At 57.9% G+C, this 24,592-nt stretch overlaps 1 protein-coding gene across 1 annotated transcript in view; it reads left to right on the forward strand.

Annotated features, from left to right (window-relative positions):
• WNT7A (Wnt family member 7A) overlaps positions 1 to 24,592 on the forward strand; it is a 63,658-nt gene that overhangs the window by 4,145 nt on the left and 34,921 nt on the right. Inside the window, exons 2-3 of the mRNA XM_006078873.4 lie at positions 751 to 977; positions 17,504 to 17,775. Of these exons, the coding sequence (XP_006078935.1) occupies positions 751 to 977; positions 17,504 to 17,775 (499 nt within the window). The remainder of the gene's footprint in view (positions 1 to 750; positions 978 to 17,503; positions 17,776 to 24,592) is intronic.

Here is a 24,592-nt window from a genome sequence, read left to right on the forward strand (position 1 = left end):
GGACCTGTGCAGCGAGTGAGGGAGCAAGACAGAAACCTCACTGCCAAGGTCGTGAGCGTGCTCTAGGCCACTCGTGTCTGGAGTGGGATCCACATACTCCATGCGCCTGCAGGAAGGAACTTTTATTCACAATTGCTTTTTAATTTTGCTTTATTTTTTCTATTTTTTCACATTAAAATTTTTTTTTCTGTTTTTTTCTTGTTGCTTTTTCTTTTTTGTTTTCTCTTTAGAGTTGCTTTTTAAAGACATGTTTATAATGAAATGCGTGCATCCATGATACATCTATAACACGTCTAAATGTTTTTTTCTTTAACTAATATCTGTGCACCTGCTGCCCTATTAGAGGCAACTGCTTCGTGAAACTGAGGGGTTACCTTTGCAGTTTCATCACATAGAGATGATCCCTAAACAGTTATCAGTTCCATTTTGCATGATTCTAAACTTCGTCTCAATTGAATCCTCCCAAAGATGCAAAGGCAGCTGGCTGAGTTCGTGTGGCAGTATGTTTGTTCCCGGCGTCATCTTTCTTTGTGTCTAAAAAGAAATTACGCCTGATATTGAAGATACACAAGTGCTGGGAATGACAAACGCGTGAACGTGGGCTGGGTGTGCAGTGTCAGAAGCTGAGAGGCCTGTGATGGGAGCGGTGGGGGAGGGCAGGGCTGGACACCCAGGCAGGGTCTGCAGGCTGTGCCCCGCCCGTCCACCTTGCTGGCCTAACGCTCCATCTCTCTGTGTCCCCTGCTCCAGTGGCTTCTCCTCGGTGGTAGCTCTGGGCGCAAGCATCATCTGTAACAAGATCCCAGGCCTGGCTCCCAGACAGCGGGCGATCTGCCAGAGCCGGCCCGACGCCATCATCGTCATAGGAGAAGGCTCGCAAATGGGCCTGGACGAGTGTCAGTTTCAATTCCGCAACGGCCGCTGGAACTGCTCGGCACTGGGGGAGCGCACTGTCTTCGGCAAGGAGCTCAAAGTGGGTATGTGCTACCTGGGCGCCCCGAGCGGGGTCTGACAGGCCATGGGGAGACAGGAGGCCTCGGGACTGCTCCATGATCTCCTTCTCCTGCCCCAGGGTGCAACGCCCCAGCTATGGGATCCCGCAGGTGCAGAATTCAGGTCCGGTGAGGGGGGTCAGCTCTCTGGTTTGCATCCACGCCACCATCTGTTCACGGCGGAGCTGCAGACCAGGGGCCCAAAGGCGAACTGGCTGATACAGCACTGATACTGGTCTGCAAGTTGACACCCAAATTTTCAAGTTACCCGTTTCACCCAAAAACATGAACTTCTGGCTGCTTTTGCAAAACTCGGAAGAGCTACTGATAGCTTATACCTGTGTCCACTGAGCTAATGGTGGGCTGCAGCTGGGAACACCGCACCCTGTCAATGGAGCCTGGGCAGCCCAGTCATGCCACAGGGCCCACCCCTACATGTCCACCCGCTGCCCTGATAGGGGCTGCCTGGCCTCTGTGGGCATTCGGGTCTCCAGCCCCTGTCTTACGGGAATGGTGCCTTGTGCGGTTAAACACACACAGACACACACACAGTGCCGGGCTGCGCATCCGGTCTCCAAGGCAATCGTGAGGGAAGCCTGGTGGAAAGGGCATCAGAGCGGTGTTGGTGGCCGGGATGCCCGTGCTGGGTGGGGAAGGTCGTGTTGTGTGTCTTCTCGCTTGTGTGCGTCTGGACCTGGTGGGGCCGGGAATCCTGCAAGCCCACTGCTGAGCCGAGAAGTGGGGCGCTTCTTTGGAAGTGAGGTCAGCTTGGGGTCCCTGAGCCGCAGTGGTTCACCCCAGCCCTCTTGACTGCTCCAGGGGCATCCCTGGGTTCTCCATCTCCCGCGGCCCTGACAGCAGCAAATTGAGTTCGTGTCAGAAAGATCCAACTGGATCTGCCCACTGCCCCGTGTCCTCACCCCAGCCTTCGGGAGCACCTCAGGGCTCCCCGGGCACCCCGAGCCCCCTACCTGCCCCCGGCCGCCCTGAAGACCTCATGTCCCTTGTAAATGGAAATTGGAATCTGTCGTCTCCCAGTTAGCCTCCTTGGGAGGCTCTCCCGGCCTCGGGATGAAATCCCACCTGCTTATCCATCTACTGCGCCCCCGGTCCTCATCTGTTCCCACCTTCTCATCCTCCCGCCCACCCAGCCTCACCGTGTTCCCCAAGCACGCGACACCGAGGTACCGTGTATCCCTTGCACCTCGTCTCCTCTCCCGCCGTCTTCTGAGCCCTCGCTCGTGGTCCCTCATGCTTTTCTCACCTTTTCCTGCCCACGCCCCTACCCCCTGTTTCTGGGACCCACGCCTGGGCTCTGGCATTTTAGCTGGATCTTTGTTAACAAGTGAGGTGTTACGTATGGGGAAACTGAAGCTCAGGGGGACTTGCCCAAGGTCAGCAACCGCGAGTGGCACGGCCTCCTGGGGCTGGGCTGACCCCAGTCTCACTGGCAGTCTTGGAATAGCTAGCCCGTTGGTGGCGTGGTGATAGTGCCAGGCATGGTGGCATCCATGTAATAGTGGGCCTCCAGCGTAGGGAGTCCTGGGATGAAGCCCCCCAGCTGCCCAGAGCTGCGAAATTGAGGGGTCTGTTGCAGGCTGAGGCGGGGGGCAGGGCGGATACCACCAGTCTGCACTTCTTGTTTATACTACCAGTATATTCCCAGCAGGACCAGAGGCCTGGGGCAAGGAGCATTCTTGCAGAGGAGGCTCCAGTAGGAGAGGTGGCCTCGGGGGTTTTAAGCAAACAGAGGCTCCAGGAAAACCCCTGGGATTGCAGTTTTAGAGCGACAGGCCTGTGAGGGACCTGGGACTCAATCTGATCGAATCTGGGGCCTGACTCGGGAACGTCCGCCCATCCCAAACCGTCACAGGGACCGTGGACAACAGGGCTGATGTTGTACGGGCCTGGGAGCCGCACTTTGACCATCTTCCCGGGAGGGGGGCAGCTCGGGCGGCCATACAAGCCAAGGGCTGCAGTCTGGGCAGCTCCCACGCACAGTCCTGGGGATGGGGTCTGCGATCAGGGCCCAGGCAGGGTCAGCTTCTTCTGAGGCCCGCCCCGTGCTTGGTGTGTAGATGGTCTCCGTCTTCCTGTGTGCTCACTTGGTCTTTGCAGGTGCCCTGATGTCTCTGCCCTAATCTCCTCTTCTAAGGACACCGGTCAGGTTGGAAGACGGCTTAGCCTAGTGGCCTCATTGTAACTTAACCCCCTCTTTACAGGCCATGCCTCCAAATACAGACACGTTCTGAGGTCCTGGGGGTTAGGGCTGAGTGTATGAAGTTTGGGGGACACAGCTGAGCCCTTAACAAGCAACCAGACAGCAGGATGGTCTGCACTTTAGGGAAAAGCATATGAGGAGAGCTGGGTGCTCAGAGGTGAGATGCCCAGGTGGAAAGAGTGGACTGGACAGTGGAGATGGCTTTGCTCTGGGTCCTGAAGGGTGGGAGGAATTCCACTGGCCAGTGAATGGGATCCCAGGCGGAGGGAACCGCAGGGAAAAGACATGGGCGTGTGATTGCTAAGGGGAGGGGCAGCGGGGGTCTGTGGCCTCAGGGATCAGGAGCCTCAGGTGAGACCATAGGCCAGCTCTCAAGGGCCTCACACGCCAGGCATTCTGTGACCCCTCATCAGGCTTATCAACAGTGTGGCCCCGGGGGACCCAGGAAAGCATTCGGCCCCCACTCCAGGCTTTTCCTCTGCTTAAATAGAACGATGAACTCCCCCTAGAATCCACCAAGATGACAAGGAGAGCAAGCTCGGTTTATACCCCTTGTGAGCATTTCTCAGGTGGCTTCTGTCTCCGCCACCCAAGCCACACTTTGTCTCTCCTGAATCTTGATGTCTGATTTATCCTACTGATAGATCCCCCCGAAGCACATTGTTGTGAGTTGTGTTTAATTTTACAGAGGAAAGGCATCACGTAATATACGGTCTTTTGGAATTTACTTTTTTCCCATCGCCGCTAGCAGAGCTGGTATGTGTCGTTCCTTGTAGCTCTTTTTTTAAAAACATATTTTTTATCTGGCTGCGTCGGGTCTCAGGTGCGGCATCGGGACCTTTCGTCGCCATATGGACCTAGTACTTGTGGTACTCGGGCTGCAGAGTGCTAGGGCTCAGTAGCTGTGGTGCGCAGGCTCAGCTGCTCCATGGCACGTGGGATCTTAGTTCCCGCCACCAGGGTTCGAACCTGCGTCCCCTGCATTGCAAGGCGGATTCTTAACCGCTGGGCCACCGGGGAAGTCCCCCTTGTGGCCGTGGTTGAATCATATCAGCCATGGTGAGTAGATCCCATCTGTGTGCCCACACACTGGCTGAGGGGTGTCTGAGCTATTACTAACAGGGCCCCTGCAGGCCACCCTGTGCGCATGTCCCTGGGCCCCCGTCTGTGTCTCTGGCGTCTGTAGTGAGCCACAGAATTGCTGGTGGCGGTGGGTGAGGACAGAGCTGCTTGCCCCAGTGACTGCGCCCTTGCCGCTCCCCCAGCCCGCAGCGCTGACCTGCGGCCACTCCAGCACTAGGGATCACCCAGAGGTCTTCCTCGCTGCCTGCGGGGCAATGTGAAATGCTTTCTCACCCTGATTTGCATGTCCTTGAAGTCAAGGGGTTGCAATCTCTTCTTGAATTTGCGGGCCAAGCAGGTTTAGTCTTGGGTGAGTTGCCCATTCATTCTTGTCGCCCATTTTCCATCAGGTTGTACGTGGTCGCGTCGTGCCATGGGGAGAGGGTGAGAGCTGCATCCCAGTCCCTGGGCAGGGCCCCAAGGAGGGTGGGTCACATGGGGCTTCAGCCCCATCTTTCATCTTCTTATTGAGCCTTGATTGGGGGGTGGGGGCAGTGGGCAGTCAAGGCGGCCCTTCCTCACCCATCACCGTGCTGGTGTCTCGCACGTGCATCTCAGCTCAGCACCAGGTGGAGGCTGACCATGTCACACGGAGGTTTTGTGTTGAGATTGAGATGGCTGCCGAGTTTCCTGTGGCTGCAGAGGTTCTTGTTCGTATGGTCCTAACAGACATACGACTCCCAAGGCCGCCGTGTATCCAACAGGCTGGTGGTAGCAGTGGGCCGTGACCTTCCAAGTGAGTGCCGGTGTCCACCTCCCGCGGCCCACCTTGCCAGGAGGCAGGCAGCAGCACCCCCAGGACGTAAGGCCCTAGCACCCGGAGGGTGTGGGCCATCGGGGTCATCCCTTCACCCTCCCAGGAGGCCCCCATGCCTCTCTGCTATGAAGACAAACTCAAGGAACTGGGGGTGCTCTAGACTTTATTCCTGGTTTTTCCAGGACAAGATGTGGAATAGAAAGGGGAGAGGCTGTTGCTCCCGTTTCTAACCTGAGCTCCTCATTTTGCTTCTATGAAGCACATCGCCCAATCTGTCCACTTCTCCCCGCCTCCACCATCACCTCCTGGTTGGAATCTCCATCTTCAGAGAGCTATCGCCCAACTCCATCAGCCCCTAATACTCTGCCCCACCTCCCCCCGCCAACCACACGACCCCACAAAGCCTGTCCTCTCCGTTGCTTCGACCATGGCATTTCCCTTTGTAAAACCCTCCCTGTTGCTCTGAGAACAAGATGCTAACCGTCCCCCGGTCCTTTGCTGACCGTAACCTGCATCCCGACCCCATCATCCCCCCTACCCTCACGCGTGACAAGTCCTTCCCACCTCAGAGCCTTTGCCCCGGCTGGTCCCCAACCTGTACGCCCTCTGCTCCTTCCACCCTCGGCTCACGTGCCCGCCGCTCACCAGGGCCTGCTGTGCAGTGTAGACTGCCCGTCCCTCGTTGCCCCTCCCCTTCCGTGGTTTTCTTAGTGTCACTTGCTACTCCAGGGCACGTTCTCTATTTGCTTGCTCATGCAGCCCTGAGGGATGGTGCAGACCCCCACCCAGTTCCTTCTGGAACAGGGGTCAGAGCAGAAGGGCCACAGGGCCACGCTGCTGAGCGATGGTGGGGACCAGGGGTCAGAGCAGAAGGGCCGCAGGGCCACGCTGCTGAGCGATGGTGGGGACCAGGGGTCAGAGCAGAAGGGCCGCAGGGCCACGCTGCTGAGCGATGGTGGGGACCTTGCATAGCCCAGTGTTGTGCAGGCCTCCCCCTAGATGCCACCTCCTCTAGGAGGCCTTCTTTGACCACCTGGCCATGACAGCCGCCCCGCAGGTCACTCCGTCCTGTTGTCTTTACAGCACTTACCGCTTTCAGAAGTGACTGCGTGCTTTGGGAAGGCTGTGTGTGTCTGACGTCAGTCCCCGGCCGTGGGGAAGTCCATGGAGCAAGGGCCTGTCAACCATCTTCTCTGTGTGACCCCAGGGCCCGGCGCACAGTAGGTGCTCAGGAAACATGTGGAGACAAGCTTGCTTCCTGGGCAGGCCCGCCCCACTCCGCCCTCCGCGCCCAGCCGCTCTGAGCCCTCCAGGGTCTGGGTCGTCTTCCGGCCCAGGTCTGGGCGCACCACACACGAGGGATGCGCTCTGTCCTCTTTGAGCGAATGCTTTCCGTTTCTGACCCGAAATGCAACCCTGATGGTTCAGTCTTGCCTGCCGTCATTCTGACCTGTCTTAGCCCAGCTTTCTGTTAGCTCTCTTCATTGCTTCAGGTAGAATGAGTGCTATCTAGGTCACTGCCTTGGGGAGACTGCACCCCCCACCAAGGCACGACTCAAGAGGACCTGTTACTCTGTCTGTTCTGGGGAACACAGGTCTCTAGCCCTCCCCACCCCCACCTGCCACTCTGGGGTGAAAGGCAGGGCTCCCCAGATGATCAGTTTGGGACCTCAGCATGCTGTACTCCCTGCATTAGAGGCTCTGAGAAGTCCTGCAGACAAGAGAGCACCTTGAGTAGGCTTCCCTGGGGGTCCCGTCTCCCCAGACCTCGGGCTCATTGACAGTCTTCTGGAACTGCTCTTCCAAGGCACCCACCCCAGGAAACAGTGCTCTGGGGACCCTCATGGATGGGCCATGCTTGTCCCAGGGCTTTCGGACTAACCAGGAATCCACTGAAAGTGCATTCACCCGCCCTCAAGTCCAGCGTCCTTCCCCAAGGGCACAGCAGGGCCATGCCCCAGTGTCTGATGTGGACGTGGACCGTGAGATCCATCCCAGCCAGCATCACTCTCCAAAGTCCCTTAAATCAGCCACAACATTTGGAATCCCTGGTTCTCTCTACACGTACAGGAAACCATTCCTGTGCACGTGTAACATATGTACAGCAGATAGAGTGAAGATGCGCTGTGTGCAAAGGATTCACACAGTATATTTTTCATATTTTTTTAAGATTCCACATATAAGTGAGATCATATAGTATTTGTCTTTCTCTGCACTCACAGTCCATTCAGAATGTTGCAGATGGCAGGAGTTCTTTCTTTTTCTGTGTGGCTGAGTAATATTCTGTTGTATGTATACACGTGTGTGTGTGTATATATATATATTTATATATGTATATATATGGGCTTCCCTGGCGGCTCAGGTAGTAAAGAATCTGCCTGCAGTGCAGGAGACTCGGGTTTGATCCCTGGGTTGGAAGATCCCATAGAGAAGAGAATGGCAATCCACTCCAGTATTCTTTCCTGAATTCCATGGACAGAGGAGCCTGTTGGGCTAGGTCCACAGGGTCGCAAAAGAGTTGGACACGACTAAGTGACTAACACCTTCACTTCTTTTCATGTACACGCACACACCTATATGTACATATGTATCACTTCCCTATCCGTTCGTCTGTCAATAGATCTCAGGATATTTGCATGTCTTGGCTACTGTAAATAATGCTGTGATGAACTTGAGGGTGCAAATATTTCTGAGTTAGCACTTTCATTTTCTTTGGCTATATACCCAGAAGTAGAATTGCTATATGCTAGTTCTATTTTTAATTTTTTAAAAACACATTTGTCTGTGTATTTGGCTGTGCCGGGCCTCACTTGCAGCATGATGCAGGGTCTCTAGTTGTGGCATGTGAACGCTTAGTTGCGCCCCTTGGATCTGGTTCCCTGACCAGGGATGGAACCCAGGCCCTCTGTCTTGGGAGCACTGGGTCTTAGCTGCTGGGTCACCTGGAAGTCTCTGTTTTTAGTTTTCCGAGGACTCTGCACACTCTTACACCAGATTACAGTCCCATCCGTGCAGTATGTAACCTTTACTTCTGCTTTAGGTGCCTTTGGTTGAATTCATGGCACTTAAGTGCTCGTGGGACTCCCCCGCCCCCTGTGTCCACCCCTCATTCATTCATTGGCCCCACAGATATTTACTGGAATCTTCCGTGTGATAAGCGGCTGATGAATCAGCCACCAGGCCTGCCCTCAGGGTGCCCACCATCTGCTGGGCACAGACAGTGAAGTCGGGGCTGAAGTGTGCCCTGGGAGTCTGCTAGAAGAGGGCTGGGCGCCGGGTGGATGGCACCAGGCTGGAGCGTGGAAGGCTGCCCGCAGGGTCACCTAGAGTGGGCCGCCGCCACCCGGGAGAGGAAGGGCGTGGTAGGGAGGCGCAGTCACAGGCGGCCTGCAGGTGTGGCCCCGGCAGAGTGACCTGGGCACTGGCGGGACGCTGGGGGCCGGCAGGGGCAGAAAGGGGCTGGAGACAGGGGTGGGGAGGGGTCCTTCCCACAGGGTCTGCCAGGGGACGGGGGTGGGGAGAGCTCTCTGAAGACCCTCTCTCCCTTGTGTCCAGGGAAGAGGCAGGATGTGGGAATGATCAGATTCTTAGCACATATAGAAATCTGCTAGGAGTCCAGCATTATTGTCAACAAAGAAACGGTGATTTCCTGACATGCGCTCCTGGGGACTGCTGCATTCTTTTTCAAATACTCACGACCTCCTGTTTGGTACACCCCTGCGGAATTTTTCCAGGGAAGGGCACCGGTGACCTAGGACTCAGGCTCTGGGGGCCACCCTCCTCTGCCTACCAGCCGGGCAACATGGATGCGTTTCTGGGCTTCTGCTCCCACCCCATTTCACTGCTTCTCCTCTCAAGTGGTCTAGAGCAGCTCGCCCCTCTCCCCGGGGTGGCCAGGTTTGGGAATCCGCATGCCTTGCACAATGGCTCCGTCTTTCCCCCATCTCGGGCTGGGCGGGTGGATGGAGCCCATGTCTGGTGAGCGGATGACAGCTTGGAGGGGTGATCTGAAGACCTTCCCAGAGAGACACACAGAAGCAAGGGGCGGGCCAGCTCCACTTTCTCTCTGCCATTTCTTAACAATACGCCATCTTGCCAGAGCAAAAGACCTATTCTTTCCCTATTCTTGTTTAGAATGCAGCTAACAAAGGACTTTTTGTCTCGTGTGCATTTTTTTTTTTTTTTTTTTGCAAGCCTCAGTTCATCCTGGGTTTTAGTTCTCCTGACACTATTCTTTGAGATGACTCTTTTGTTAAAACGTTCTCTTGCCAGCTTTCCTCTGGTCGACAGACACACTCTCACACTCTCACACGCCTTTACACGCACGTTCATTCATTCAACGGCCGAGGCGTTGCAGATGAGTAGTCTGGGTCCTCTGTGTTGAACTGGTCTTTGAATTCAACACAGAATAAGGATGGTGAAGGTGCTGAGCCACAAGCCACAGAGAGGATGTCAGGAAGTCCTCAGAGGGGACCCCTAGCTGCGCCTTGAGGGAGACGGTAACCACAAACCCTCCTAGGAAGAGCCACTGCTTACCCACCCCTTCCAGGCGTGCTCTTGATTTGGTGGCTGGTGCCTTGGCTTGTTTCATCTTCCTAACACCCTTAGGAGGCAGGTGCTTTATTATTCCCATTTCACAGAGGAGGAAACTGAGGCCTTGAGAGGTCAGACAACTCACCCCAGACCCCACCCCCGGGAAGTGGAGCTGGGATGTCAACCCAGCTGGATCGGCACTCCCCTGCCCCGGGCCCTGCTCTGAGACCACTGGGCAACATGGCCTGTCACCAGCTCAGTGGGAGAGGAAAGATATTTGCAGACTGAAGGCAGAAAGGCTTGGAGGAAGGAAGGAATGCCTTGAGCATTTCTTCTTTTTTTGTAAATGTATTTGTAATTAAACCACAGGAAGATACAGTACGCACGTGTGTGTTAACTGCTCTGTCATATCCGACTCTGTGCGACCCCATGGACTGTAGCCCGCCAGGCTCTTCTGTCCATGGGATTCTCCAGGCAAGAATACTGGAGTGGGTTGCTAATTCCTTCTCCAGGGGATCTTCCCAACCCGGGAATTCCTGCATTGCAGACAGATTCTTTACCATCTGAATGAGTATCAGTCAAGTGTATGGCTATTTTGAATTAGATTCTGATACACCTATGGGCCAGTGTACGGCATTGTACGAGTATTTTAAAAAAACCTCAGGTGTTTGAACAATCTTCTGCAGGTTTGTTGTTGACCCTTGACAAACGGCAGCAGTGTGCTCCAGCCTTGCTCACTGGGAGGAGATGCTTGGTTGCAGTGGAGGCAGGAGAGAAGGGTGGACGCTGGGGACCGGAGATCAGCTCTGTGGGCCTGTCCCATCAGCCAGGCTCAGCCAAGACACGAGCCCCTGAAGCCCCCACTCTTCCGTTCATCCAGGGGTCCCCCAGTTCCTCGGCTCAGAGACAGCCAGGTGTGGCATTCTGAGCCCAGAGAGGGCTGTAAGTGCCATGCCACGGGGCTGGCAGAGGCCACCTTTTTCCATCTGTATGTTTTCCAAATCATCATATATTTCGGCCGGTGTCACTGCAGATTGCTCACTCTCTGACCCATCAGCTTTAAATAGCAAAAGAGAAAAAAAAATACAGTGCACTTTGTGGTTTCCAGTAAGATACCGTAAATACACCCAGATAATATTCCGGTGCAAACCATTTGCAGCGGCTGCGCAGGGCGGTGGAATGGAATCTTTCGGGCAGGCTTGGACACCAGTTCATTTCCTCTGTCCCCGCCGGGATCATTACGGAGCTGGAATGCGGGGAGGGCGTCAGCCGGGCTCCCCGGGTTCATCTCCCTGATAACTCCAGTCTTTACGAAGAACCTCCCAGGGAACTGGGCTTCTCTGAACACAGAGGTTTCGTTTCATCTTCAGGGCAGCTGGGTCATGTCCTCCGGGCGGTTCCCACTTCCTAGGCAGGGAAGCTGAGGCTGGGGAGCCGGAGTCCTTGCTGAGGGTCACCCCGCTGAGTAGGGAGCAGGTAGGAGGGACGAAGAGGCTCCATCATAGCCAAGTTTGGAGCTGAGGCCACCTGGGCTTCTGGCTGGAAAATTACCCGCAGGTGCAGGTGGCCTAGTGGAGGATCCAGAGGCGGCGGCGAGGGCAGGACTCCTGCTGGTAGCCAGCCAGGAGACCCCGCTCCTAACCCTCAGGTCTCGCTGAGTCACTGGTGACCCTGGGCAAGTCTCCCGGCCTCTGTGAAGCTCTGGGTCCAGGAGGAACCTTGGGCTTTATGTCTGTGGTGCTGGGTACTTTTCTCTGGTTCTGAAGACAGAGGGCCCTCTGCCCAGGCCGGGTGGTGGGGCTGGCAGGATCTCCTCCCATGCCTGCTCCCACCGCTGCCCACGCCAGGGCAGGGCTGCCTGACCCTGGTGGCCGGGAGCCCTCTCTCCCTGTGCAGAAGCCCCATCCCAGAGCTCCCTGCCCCTGTCATCTCCCTGTCCTACACTCTGCAGGGCCCTGGGCTGCCTGAGTGATGCGATCTTGCTGTCTGTCCCGCCAGAAGGCAAGGCTTCGCCCAGATCCCTCCATCAGGTTCCTCAGCCCCCAGCATAGTAACCCCCACCCAGGAGGTGCTCAGGAAATAGCTGTGGAGTGAAGGAACAGGGCACTTGGCTTGGTCGGGGGCCAAGGAGAGGCAGGGCGGATGGAGGCTCTTCCTCTGCTCAGGGACCGGAGGGAGGCGGGGTGGTCAAGGCGAGAGGGGGCTGAGTCTGCCCCTGGAGGGGACGGTCAGCGATGGCCAAGCCCTCTGGCCCCATGAGGAAGAATCCGGAAAGAGCCTGGCCAGGGACTGGAGTGGGTGTCCTGACATCAAGGCAGGAGAGAGGGTCAGACTCTGGGGCCAGGCTGACCGGGTTTGGGTCCTTGTCAGAGCACACCACCTCTCTGGGCCTCAGTGTTCACATCTGTAAAATGGAGATAATGACATCACACCCCTCATGGGATGCCAGAATGAGGTGAGTCGATCTGCATTGAGCGTTTAGGAAAGGGCCTGGCGCACAGTAAGCATTCCATGACTTTGCTTTTCTTCTTATGAAGCGGGTGCCAGTGGGTCGCCACCTCGTCCCGTTCCTGCAGCAGTAAAGCAGGCCCCCGGGGACACATGTGTACGTGTGTCCAGGGAGACTCACATACACAGCCTCGGGAAACCGCCCCACCGGAGGGCCTTCCCCAGGCCGAGAGAGGGGTGGTCCCGGGAGCACGCATGTAGTCGGGGTCGGGGGAGTCCTTCGAGGCAGCCCGTGACCTCCGGGTTGGCATCCTGGCTGCCCCTGGGCAAGTCCGCTCCCCGAGCCCTCGTTTCCCACAGACCCAGTCAGGAACTGCTGTTCGCCTGGGCAGGCGGAGGGCGTGGGCGGGCGGCATATAAGGTGGCCTCTCGCGGAGAGTCTGAGGGTTTAAGATTTTGGGACCCTTGTCTACCTTCTTTCTGCCGTCAGCTCTGTTCTCAGCAGCCCGTCCCATCTGAATGGGTCTTATAAGTGATTTATTGATGTTTTAACTGATAACCATTGAATGGCAGAAATAAAGGCATGTTGATTGGGGTTGATGCCTTATGCTAAAGGAATCTCTCTCAACCGTGGGCTTTCCCACGCAGTGAGGAGCCAGGAAGGGAGGAGGGAGCCGGGACTGAGGAAGGACCCTGCCCACTGACCGGGGCCCGGAATCCCAGTCCGGGCTGGTTTGCTTCTCAGAGCCTCAGTCTCCTCCTCCTCAGTAACGTTGTGGAGAATGGTGGCCACCCTCAGGGCCATTGGGAAACAGCCTCAAGTGTGGGTCTGGAACAGAGCATTTGCTTCACCAAGGTCCCTTCTCTTCTAGCCTCTCCCTGCATCCCCAAAAGCCCCCAAACCCCAGGCCTTGAGCAGACTCTGTGCCGACACCCCGAATGGGGGGACGGGGAGGTCATGCCAAACAGGCGCGGCCCATCCCTGCCCTGCACCTGCTGTGTCAGAGCCTCTCTGGACCCCGAACAGCTGGGTTCCTCGCCCACAGCTGAGCAGAGCTCTTCCCCAAAGTGCCGAGCCAGTAATAAGTGCTCAACGAAGTGCCCTCGGCTTCTGGCCGCTGTTGGGAGCCTGCCTTCATTCATTCACTAAACAGATGACGTACTGAGCACCCGCTCTGCGGCAGGCCCTCGGGACACGACACGGCACTGCCTTGCAGGGGGTGAAGCTCAGAGCCAGCGGGAGTGGTCGGTGCGGCACGAGCAACAGCCAGCAGAGGAGTCTGACACGGCAGGAGGGCGATGGAGAATGCCGAGGTGGGGAAGTTTCTCCCTGTTCCTCCCAGGAGGCCGGGGATTCCATCTGTTACAATGATCATAATTCTCACCCCCGCTTATTCATGCACCGGCCATGGGCCAGGTGGGTGAGACTCACAGATACAGAAATGGAGGTTCAGAGAGGCTCAGTGACGTGCCCAGGGTCACCCAGCTTCTGGCAGGGTGGAGTTGCTCATTCATTCAGCCCTCCATCACGCGCCGTCATGGCGGCTGTCAACAGTTGGAGCCAAACAGGCTGGGAACCCCGAGTCTGGCCGGGCAGCCGGACAGTGGGTCATTCCCACACACTGGCCTCTGCATGAGGCGGCCATGCCCTTCAGCCCTGGTGGTCCAGTGGCTAAGACCCTGCCCTCCCAATGCAGGAGGCCTGGGTTTGATCCCTGGTCAGAGAGCTAAGAGCCCACCGCAACTAAGAGTTTGCATGCCACAGCTCAAGTTTCCGCATGCTTGAGCTGAAAGTCAGCACAGCCAAATACGTATATTCTCTTAAGAAAGATCTTTAATAAGAGTCACAGCAGCGGTATCAACTGTTTACGGAACAGTCACTCCATGCCGGGAGCAGTGAGTCAGCCTCCTGCCAGCCCATGACTCACAGATGCTCTTACACCCATTTCACAGAGGGAGCAATAGAGGCCTCGACAGGTGAATGGGCTTGACAAGAGTTACACAGCCAGCCCCCTGCCCAGGGGAGCTTCCCTGGTGGTCAGTGAGGAAAGGGAAGTAGTGGGGCTGGGCAGTCCTAGTCTCATACTGGTGGGCAAGGTCTAGGCCAAGGTCAATGGCAGGAGTCAGCAGCAGCCCTTCCGCATCTGGACCTGAGCAACCGGTTCCTGGGTCCTGGGAGCTCGGAAGCTAAGAGTAATGGTCCCTTTGTTTCCCAGGGGCCGTGGGTGCAGAGGTGAGGGCCAGCTTGGGGGCTGGGGGGAGAGGGGAGGCCATGGCCCATGATAGACTTCACCCTGGTCAGGGGCTGACCTTGAACTCAGGGGAGCTGTGTGTGTGCAGGGGTAGCTGCCCTTCTCCCACGCATCTGGGATATGCTGGGGGATCCCGGTGGGAACAGAAGCCATCAGCATCGCTGTTGGGTTTGGGTAGGTGTTCTCCCTGAGCGTCTGGGTTGCCATGTGTTACACAGGGGCCTCAGAGGCCCGGGAACCTGAGTGGGAGAGCCCCGCCCCGTCCCAGCCCCGCCCACTGAGTGGGAGAGCCCCGCCCCTGTCCCCAGCCATACCCTGCCCCAGGGATGAGCCTGGGGAGCAGGGCAGGTCTCAAGTGGCAGGCCAGGGCGCCACCCCTCCTCAAGTTGCTGCTCTGCTCTGGGGCAAATAAATGAGACACAGTGTCCACTCACCTGCCGAGGCCACCAGCCGGGCCTCCGCACTTTGTGGTCATCTGATCACCAGGGACAGTACCTGGTCTGCACAGCTCATCACTGCCGCCCTACCAGTTGGGTGGCCTGAACGAGCCAGACTTTTCTCTCGGCCCCGGTTTCTTCAACAAATGAAGACTCCTTCTTACCTCACAGCCTTCTCCTATGGGACTGTTAACTACCATCATCAGTAGGAATAGTAATCAATTTGATACCCGGGGTCAGTTTCTCATGCAGGGCTTCCCTGGTGGCTCAGATGGTAAAGGCTCTTACCTGCAATGCAGGAGAGCTGGGTTTGAACCCTGGGTTGGGAAGACCCCCTGGAGAAGGAAATGGCAACGCACTGCAGTATTCTTGCAGAGGAACCTGGTGGGCTGCAGTCCATGGGGTCTCAAAGAGTCAAACGTGACTAACACACACTTTCTTTCTCATGCCAGGCTCTTTGCTAAATTCTTTGTTAATTCTGCCAAGTCCTGTCAACCTCCCTGACAAAGTGGGTGGTCGTTCTTCTATTTGGTAGTGAAGGCACTGGAGCACAGAGCAGTTAGGTGACCCGGCTGAGGCCACACAGCCAGAAAGTGGCGGAACGGGGCTCTCCTCCCCGTCTCACTCTCTGTGTTCCCTCCACCTGGCGATTCTCTGCTGTCTGTGCGGCTCTGACCTCGCTGTCATCTGTCTGTTCCTGTGGGTTGTTTCCTTGTGGGTCTGGTGCTCGGTAGCGTGAGCTAGAGCTTGAGCCTCAGGACGAGGAGGACCTTGCCTGCGTTGCAGCCACTGCGTGGCCGAGCTGGGGTCTGGACTTGGGTGTTCGCGCTCTGGAGCCCCTGTGTGAGCAGAGCTGTTGTAGAATGCCAGGGTCTGGCTGTGGCGCAGTGAAGCAGTGGGTCCGGCAGGTGGACAGGCCTACGTGTCTGCAGGGTTGGTGGAGCAGGGGCCGGCGGGGGAAGGTGGCTGGGGGGCAGGGTGCTCATGTCCTGGCAGCCTGGGTGGGGGCTGTGCAGTGAAGCGGGGCGGGGTGCGTGAGAAAAGGCCTGCCTGAGTCAGATGACAGTGACCCGGGGCTTGAAGCATCTTGGGGGTCGCTGCCTCCTCCACCTCCCTGGCCCCCGCTTCAGCCACCGTCACCCCCCTCCCAGACCCTGAAATGCTTCTCTGCCCGCAAAGCCTCTTCCTCCAGGGGCTTCCCTGACCCCCACCCATTCTGGCTCTGAGTGCCCACGCCACATGCAGGGCCTGGGATCCTGTCCTTCCTGGGCAGATGGTGCTGCTCTCAGACCCAGAGGGGCCGGGAGGCTGTGTCACCAGCCCGAGTGACTCCCCACTTGGTTCTGTCTCCCGCCCCCCAGCTATGCAGGACCCTTGCGCCCCGCTGACCACCCCAGCGCCCTCCTGCTGGGCCCATGTTCCTCCTTCCACGGGGCCTCCAGCCATCCTCCCGGCCAGGCCCCGTCTCCACGTAGCTGGGAAAGCGTATGGGGAAGCGACCCCTCAGCGCTGGGTCTTGGCCTCCCCCCTGTAAGGTGGGGACCCCGCCACAGTGCCTTTCTCATGGGGACCCCAGGGAACAAGAGGTCAGAGTTTAGAACAGTGTCTGAAGGTGGAGCCCATATGCTGTGCAATTGATTCAAGCCTGCGAGAGTGAACGGAGAGTGAGGACTCGATGCCACTTTGAGTGGGGTCCCCAGGACCCCGCTTCCCAATGCCGGCCTGTCCTCCCGTCCCTGCGGGCGGTCCCTCTCCCCTCCCCCAGCTCTGATATCTGTGTCAGACGGAGGCTGAGGACGCAGGTCCCAGCCTTGTCTGCACGTGCTCACAGTCTCGTGGGCTGGACCTCTGGACCGCAGGTGACCTGAGCGCAGCAGGAGCAAGACCCCGAGCACAGGAGCTGCTGTTCAGGCAGGTGCCATGGGCCAGGTGGGCGCCCAGAGCTGCGGACAGACTCTCATCTCTCTCTCTGTTTTTAATCCTTACTTATTTTTTGACTGAAAATTTTGCTTTTCTTATATTTGGTAGAGTTATTAAGTAGTTCTATTTAAACATTATTGTTCAAAAAATAACAGTAAAACATATATTGAAGCGTAAGGATGCATGTGCACACCGCATTTTGCAAAAGGTCCTTTTATTAGTTACCTGAAGGCTCAAAGTGGCAAAGAGCTGTCACTCTCCGTTCATGTTCGCAGGCTTGACCCAGTTTCATAGCAGGTGTTCGCCACCATCAGACACCGGTAAAAAACCCTGATCTCCTATTCCCTGGGGTCCCCACTTTATGGGGGGAGGCCGAGACCCAGGGAAGGGTGGCAGCAGCTGAAAGTACTAGAGCAGAGACTGATGCTTTGTGGTTTTGGCCCAGGCTTGTGGCTCCAGAGCCTTTGCACACTGTGGGTGTTCAAAGTGCTGCTTGATGGTTGCCAGGGCCTCATGTGTGTGTGTGTGTGTGCACGCAGCCACATCAGTGTGGAGTGTGGGTGGTAATTGGTATGCTGGGGGGGTCCCTCCTCTGACGTCACAGGGGCCAGGCAACCAGGTGCCCCTCTCCTGCGCTGCCCCCGTCCACTCCCCAGGGTGTTCAGTGACTGGGGATTGAACTGGGGTGCACGTGATGGGGGGGCTCTGGGGGCCAGGGACGGGCGCTGGGTTGGTCTTGGTGGACCCCAGCGGAGCTCAGCCTGCCTCCTCACCCCGGACACCCAGACCTGAGCCCAGTGTTCCCGCTCTTGTCCCCGCAGGGAGCCGGGAGGCCGCCTTCACCTACGCCATCATCGCCGCGGGCGTGGCCCACGCCATCACGGCGGCCTGCACGCAGGGCAACCTGAGCGACTGCGGCTGCGACAAGGAGAAGCAGGGCCAGTACCACCGGGACGAGGGCTGGAAGTGGGGTGGCTGCTCTGCCGACATCCGCTATGGCATCGGCTTCGCCAAGGTCTTTGTGGATGCCCGGGAGATCAAGCAGAACGCCCGGACTCTCATGAACTTACACAATAACGAGGCAGGCCGGAAGGTAGGTGGCCGGGGGGGTGCCAGGCGGCCCTGGCGCAGGCGCCGCGAGACGGCGTCTTCGTTAACGGCTGGGGTTGGGGGTCTGGCGATGGGGCACGGGGCTCTGCCCTTGCCTGGTTCGCCTGGAGTCCATGGTCCATTCGCTGCCGGTCGGGGGTCCTGTGTGGTATGATGCTGGTCAGTTACCGACAAGGCAGAGTAATTGTGTCCCTGTTAGAACATTGTAACCCAGCAAGATGGGACGAGGGGTGGATATGAACTCTAGTCCTGGGATCCACAAAATCAGCTGTAAAAACTCAGATTGTGGGCTGGGGGGGCCTCGGGAGTCGAGATGAGTTCAGTAGAAGTCATCCCCCTGGGGTACATGCCAGGGCTGCTAACACATCCTTGGTCAGCTTAACCAAGATCTGGAGCTGAAAAGGATGGACGGGACCACCCCCTCTTCACTGTCTCCTCATGCCCTCTGAGAGTCTGGGCTCAGCTTGGAAGATGGTCCGGGGTGTCCCAGAGTGGCTGCCACCTCTGCCTTTAGACCCAGATTTTCAAGCACAAGCACTTCATTTTTTTGCTGGTTTTTAAAACTGGTCGTCACCAGTGACTCTTGAAAAATGTGCAAGAGGGAAAAGAGAAAGAAGGTTACTCTAGGGGCTCAAACACATGTCCTGGCGAGGGGGCCTGGCGCTGCCTCTTTGGCTGCCAGGGCTCCTTGCTTTGCTCGAGCGTGTCTGGGGGCCAGCGGTCTTCTCCCTTCATCCTCACGGCATCCCTGTGAACGGTAGCACTGTTACCCCATTTTGCAGATTGAGAAATTGAGGCACAGAGGGGTTGACTGACGTGCTATTCAGGGTTAAAGCCAGAATGTGAAGCCTGGAGTCTGGCTGGCGGGTTGGCCCTCTGCACAGCGTGGGCCGGCAGTGGGCCCCCTGGGTTCTGATCATGGCTCTTGCCGCTCTCCTCCTCCCGGGAAGGAAGCAGGGCTGGCGCGAGTGTCCTCGGTCCAGGGTGAGGAGGGACGGGGAGGGGGCAGGGGAGCCCTTCCCAGGGCCTGGCACACGGCTGGCCCTCAGCACAGGGTGGGTGTGACCGCAGACGGTGCGTATGTGTGGCGTAGGAGGGAGCTGTCTGGTACCGATGTTGGGGGTGGCCTGCCCGTCTCAGAGGGGAGCCGGGCTCCCTGCAGGCGGACAGGGGAGAGGCACCAGCGGCCGTCTGTCCCTCCCGCTGTGTCAGAGCCTCCCGGCTGGCCGTGGTGAGTCACCGCGCAGGTGGTGATGGTGGGGCAGGGGTTGGACTGAAGGCCCTGCCGGTCCAGCCCTGTGCCGGGAGCGCCTGCCCAGGGCAGTCTGCCCACCCGCTTGCTACGGTCGGAGCACTCCTTAGGGCTGAGGTCACGGGCTCCCTCCTAACCTGGAAGCTCCCGTCCCTGGGGGTGGACAGCTCCACTCTGGTTTGAGAGGACACTTGAGGGTGGCCTCCTGGATGGCCGTTCAGCCAGACGCTGTATTTTCCAGAGCAAAGAGGCTGAATCTGGGGCTCCCCAATGCACACTGATCCACCCCCAGCGCAGCTGCTCTGTGGTTTGGGGGTGCAAGCCGAGGCCCGGAGCGGGTCCTGACTAGCCTTCAGCTACCCGGGGCAATGGCCACACCACTCGGTCGGAGCACAGCAGGAAGGGGGTCTCCCTGCCTGGCTCCTCACCCCCAGAACCGAGGCACCCCAACTGACCGGACCCAGATCCCAGCGGCCAGGAGCAGGGCCTAGCCCCAGGCAGCCGAGGCTCAGCCTGGGGCCCACCCCTCTGGGGGCCTCAGTGTCCTCATCTGTCACACGGGTGATGAGCCTCCGTTTGCTCCGGGGCTTGGCGGGGGCGCAGTTGGGGGATGCCGGGGACCATGCAGCCTGTAGGCATGGGACCCTGCACCAGAAACTCTGCCCACCCCAGGCTTCCGTGGGCCCCAGGTGCAGTGGGGCTGGAGGTCTTGGTGAGCTGGAAGTCCTGCTGAGCGTCTTGGAAGGAGGCACAGATGTGTTTATCGCCGGCTCCCTCCCCCTGCTGAGAGGAGACAAGACTCAACCTGACCACGGGGCTCTGGGCTTGCTGGCAGCCTGCGCGAGAGAAAGGGGGGAGGGGGGCGGGGTGTGCGTCCCGGGGGCCGGGGTGGTGGCAGACCCCACGAGGGGTGGCCCTGGGGCTGCAGGGGCGCACCCGACCCAGCTGACTGATGACGAATAACGCGCAGGGACCACCCTGTCTCCAGTTTGCTCCGGGGGGGCGCCGAGCCAGGCTTTTACCTGCAGATGTGTCCGAGGGGCTGCGCTGGGAGGGCGGTGGGCACCCCTGCAGCCATGACCTGCTGTCCCGAGCAATCGTGTGGTCAGCAGTGTTGAATCAGAGCGAGAAGACAGAGCCAGCAGATCCTTTGGAGATGTGATGTTCCAATCAGAGTCGCTGTTGGAATTTTGTTGTTCAGTCGCCAAGTTGTGACCAATACTCTGTGACCCCATGGACTGCAGCACGCCAGGCTTCCCTGTCCTTCACCATCTCCTGGAGCTTACTCAAACCCATGTCCATTTAGTTGGTGATGCCATCCAACCATCTCATCTTCTGTCGTCCCTTCTTTTGCCTTCAAGTTTTCCCAGCACCAGGACCCATATTTTGGAATTTTAGGGTCACCGTATTTTGGGGTTGAAATCACAGACTGTTGAGGTTGGGGCTGTAGAATGTTAATGTTTACACTTTCACACTTTAGGTTTGAAATCAAGGTCTTTGGGAGGGAGCGAGGCGTCCGAAGCGGTGGGTTGGAATCCCTGGACGGTGTTGGGATCTTTGCGGCTTTGCGTCATCTCTTTCCCACCTTTGGGGCTGTGAGGGGATGAGCTCACCACTCCTTTTGCCCTCAAGGTGCTCAGTCTAGTGAGAGAGGCGGGTAGAGGAGCAAAAATGATAATTCGGGACTGAACAGTGCAGGAGACACGCAGCTGTTCAGGAGGCTCGTAGGGGCTCAGAGGCGGGAGCAGTTTCTTCTTGGACAAGTCCAGACACCTCTGGGGCAAAAAGGAGGGACCCTTGAGCAGGGCTTTGAAGGATACCTAGGAGTCCTCCACGTGGACAAGGCAGGCGGGAGGGAGGGAGTTCAGGAAAAGTCACGGCCGCTGTAAAAGCATGGTGTTGGTCGCTCAGTCGTGTCCAGCTCTTTGTGACCTCATGGACTGTAGCCCCCCAGGCTCTTCTGTCCGTGGAATTCTCCAGGCAAGAATACTGGAGTGGGTTGCCATGCCCTCCTCCAGGGGATCTTCCCAACCCAGCTATTGAACCTGGGTCTCCTGAGTTACAGGCAGATTCTTTACCATCCGAGCCACCAGGAAAGCTCTACAGGGGCATGAAGTCCTACAAAAGCATGGGCCCTTGGGGCAGACTGCATATACGTGGGGAGAGGGGCCCGTGGGTGACGGGGCTGCAGAGGGGGCTGGGGTCAAGTGTAGGCCCAGGAGAAAGCATCCCCCCTGGGCTGGCGGTTCTTGCATAGGCTTTGCAGGAAGGGTGCCGGGGGCAGGTCTCTGGGACCAGGTGGGGAGCAGAGTGCAGGGGGTAGGGTGGCAGCGGGTGCCCCAGCCCTGCAAAGCCCATGGGTGGGCAGGGGGCACTGCCATTTAGGGGCCAGAGTGGGCAGGAACCCAGCTTGGGTTGTATCTGGGGTGGGTGGGTAGGAGCCCACCTCCCTGCGGTCAGGCCCTGGGGCGGGTGGAGACTGGACATGAGGGGTGATGGTTATGAGGGTGCACTTGGGCTTGGGAGTGGGGGGCCCCATGAGCAGCAGGTGGGGAAGCCCAGGGACCACGCGTGCCTGGAGGGGGGTCCTGGTTGGAGCCACTTCTGGAAGCCACCAATGGGAGGTGAGAGCCGACGCCCTGGGGTAGTAGCAGGACAGGCTAGCCTGAAGATTGTACTGGGAAGGCCCAGAGCCGGGCTCAGCCCTGGGGAAACAAGCACTGGGGCAGGAACGTATGGGCCGCAGAAGACGGGGAGGTGGGCCTTGTGGATTGTCCCTGATCCCTGCGCTTGGAGCTGGCTTTCTGCTGGGGGCCTGGGGGTCAGTCTCTGCGCCTCCATGGCACTCCTGCACCGGGCTGGGCTTGCCTTCGAGGCCTCACTGGACATTATGCGCCATGCATGCAGAGGAGCTCTGGAGGCCCTTCCTGGGCACGCGGTGCCTGAGCCCCGTGGAGGCAGCCCTGGGGATGGGGGCCCAGCTGGGATGGGGCTGGCCCCGCTGGAATGTGCCGCTTGCTCCAAGGAAGGTGAGCTCAGGGAGATGGAATTCCACCCTAACGGGAGTCACCTCCCAGTCCCTGCCCAGCCCCTGCCCGCCGAGGGTGCCGGTCTTGTCCCTTCCTGCCCTGCCCCGTCTGGTCTGGGTGCTCCCAGGAGCGGGCTTCCCACCCTGCCCTAAGGCCTGGGAGCCAGGGAATGGCAGGGCGCTGGCCTCAGGTGGCTGGGGCGGGGCCCAGATAAGGCTGCTTAGCTATGCTCCCCTCTGCTGTCCTGAGGGCCACTTGCATATTTGATCAGATGGAGTGGTCAGGTGGCACGCCGAGGGCCTGAGCCCAGCCAGGTCCCACCTGCCCCGGAGCCGGCCAGCCGCCCAGGCTGCGCTCTGGGGAGGCCTCCGAGGGCCTCCGTGTCCTTCCTGGCTCCAGGTCTGGTGCCCCCGTGGGTTCTTCCCTTTCCAGATGTGACGGCTTCCAGATGTGAGGGAGGTGGACCAAGGGTGGCTGTGGGCAAACCCCGACCCTCCAGGGCTTCCATGTCCTCCATGGTGGGACCTTGAGTGTCAGAAGGGTCTTCTAGTTCTGACGTGAGGGGATGGGAGGAGTACAAGGTGCTTAGGACCGACTGGACACCAGCCGTGTCCCTGGCCGTATGCTCTGGAAGTCCGCCAAGCTTGTGTTCCTGCCGCAGGGCCTTGGCACGTGCTGTTTCCCTGGTCTGGAATGCCCTTCCCTCAAACGTCTGCGTAGCTAATTCTTGCTGGTCTCTGCTCAGAGGCCCCCTTCCCTGGGAATCCCTCCCTGACTTTCCACCCGTCTGTCCACCTCAGCTCTGTTCACTGTCCTGCTTTATTTTCTTTGTCACTCTTACCGCCGTGTGAAGTCATCTTATTCACACATCTCTCTACGTCTCTGCTCGGGGCTTCCCTGAATGGCTCAGCGGGTAAAGAATCTGCCTGCAACGCAGGAGACACAGGAGACGTGGGTTTGATCCCCTGGGTCAGGAAGATCCCCTGGAGGAGGAAATGGCAACCCACGCCAGTATTCTTGCCTGAAAAATCCTCTGGACAGAGGAGCCTGGTGGGCTATGGTCCAGAGGTGTGCAAAGAGTCAGACACAACTGAGTGATGAAGCACACACTTAATGTGTCTGTCCCCCGTCTCCTCCCACTACAACATCAGCACCGCAAGGGCTGGGCGGCCTGAGTTTGCAGCTGTCTCCTCCGTGCCTAGAACGGGGCCTGGCATACAGTAAGTGCTCAGGCAGTGTGTGTGGACTGACGAGTGACGTGCCAGGCATCTCCTCTCACCTGGGGGGATTTCCCAGGCGTAGGGTTGCCAGATAAAGAACAGGCCTCCCAGTCCAATTCGAGATACTGAAGGGTTTTTTAGTACGAATGTGTCTCCAGTGTTGTGTGGGGCATTTTTAGAGCAAACATGTATTCATTGCGTATCTCACAGTAAAACGTCAATGAATTTCTTGCGTTTTTACATTAAAATGTTTATGTTGAGATGTCAACCCACGTGCGGTTGTAAGAATTCAGAAGGCTCCTGCGTGCCCTTTGCTCGGTGTTCCCCGGCAGCTCGTAAAATTAACACGGCATCCCAGCCGGGTGTGGGTCGGCACGGTCAGGACACGGAACGTTCCGTGGTGAGGATTCCTGCGCTTCCCTTTGGCAGCCGGAGCTGCTTCCCTCCCTCCTTGTACCCTCCTCAGCCCTTGTTGTTCAGTCATGTCCCTGTCTTTACCTAAGTGGACTGCAGCACACCAGCCTTCCCTGTTCTCCGCTGTCTTCCAGAGTTTGCTCAAGCTCATGTCTGTGGAGTCGATGATGCCATCCAGCCATCTCATCCTCTGTCTCCCTCTTCTCCTCCAACCTTCAGTCTTTCTCAGGATCAGGGTCTTTTACAGTGAGTCAGCTCTTCGCATCAGGTGGCCAGAGGATTAGAGCTTCAGCATCAGTCCTTCCAATGAACACCCAGGACTGATCTCCTTTAGGATGGACTGGTTGGATCTCCTTGCAGTCCAAAGGACTCTCAAGAGTCTTCTCCAACACCACAGTTCAAAAGCATCAATTCTTCCACACTCAGCCTTCTTCATGGCCTTCCTAGCCCCTGGCAGCCACTAATGTCTTGTCCATTTCCACATTTTATCATTTCAAGGTTGTTATATAAGTGGAATCACACAGTAGGTAACCAGTTGGCATCGGCTTTTTTCACTCAGCATAATCGCCTCATGATTCATTCAACTTGTTGCGTCGATGGAGAGTTTGTTCCTTTCTTTGACGGAGTGTGGTTTCACGGTACGGAGCCCTTCCCCCGTCCAGGGCTGTCTGGGTAGTTTCCGGGCGGGGGCTGTGGCGCACGAGGCGGCTGTGAATGCTGGTGGACAGGTTTCGGTGTGAACGCACGGTTCCAGGTCTCCGGGGTCGGTGCCGTGGCTGTGTGTTGAGCCTTGTGAGGAAGGGCCACACTCGCGCAGAGCGGCTGCGTGGTCTCGCAGAGCGGTCCAGGTGGCCGCCGGTGCTGTGCCAGGGAGCGTGTTTGACT

This window comes from Bubalus bubalis, chromosome 21 (genome assembly GCF_019923935.1).
Source record: "Bubalus bubalis isolate 160015118507 breed Murrah chromosome 21, NDDB_SH_1, whole genome shotgun sequence".
In the NCBI taxonomy this organism is placed as follows: Eukaryota; Metazoa; Chordata; class Mammalia; order Artiodactyla; family Bovidae; genus Bubalus; species Bubalus bubalis.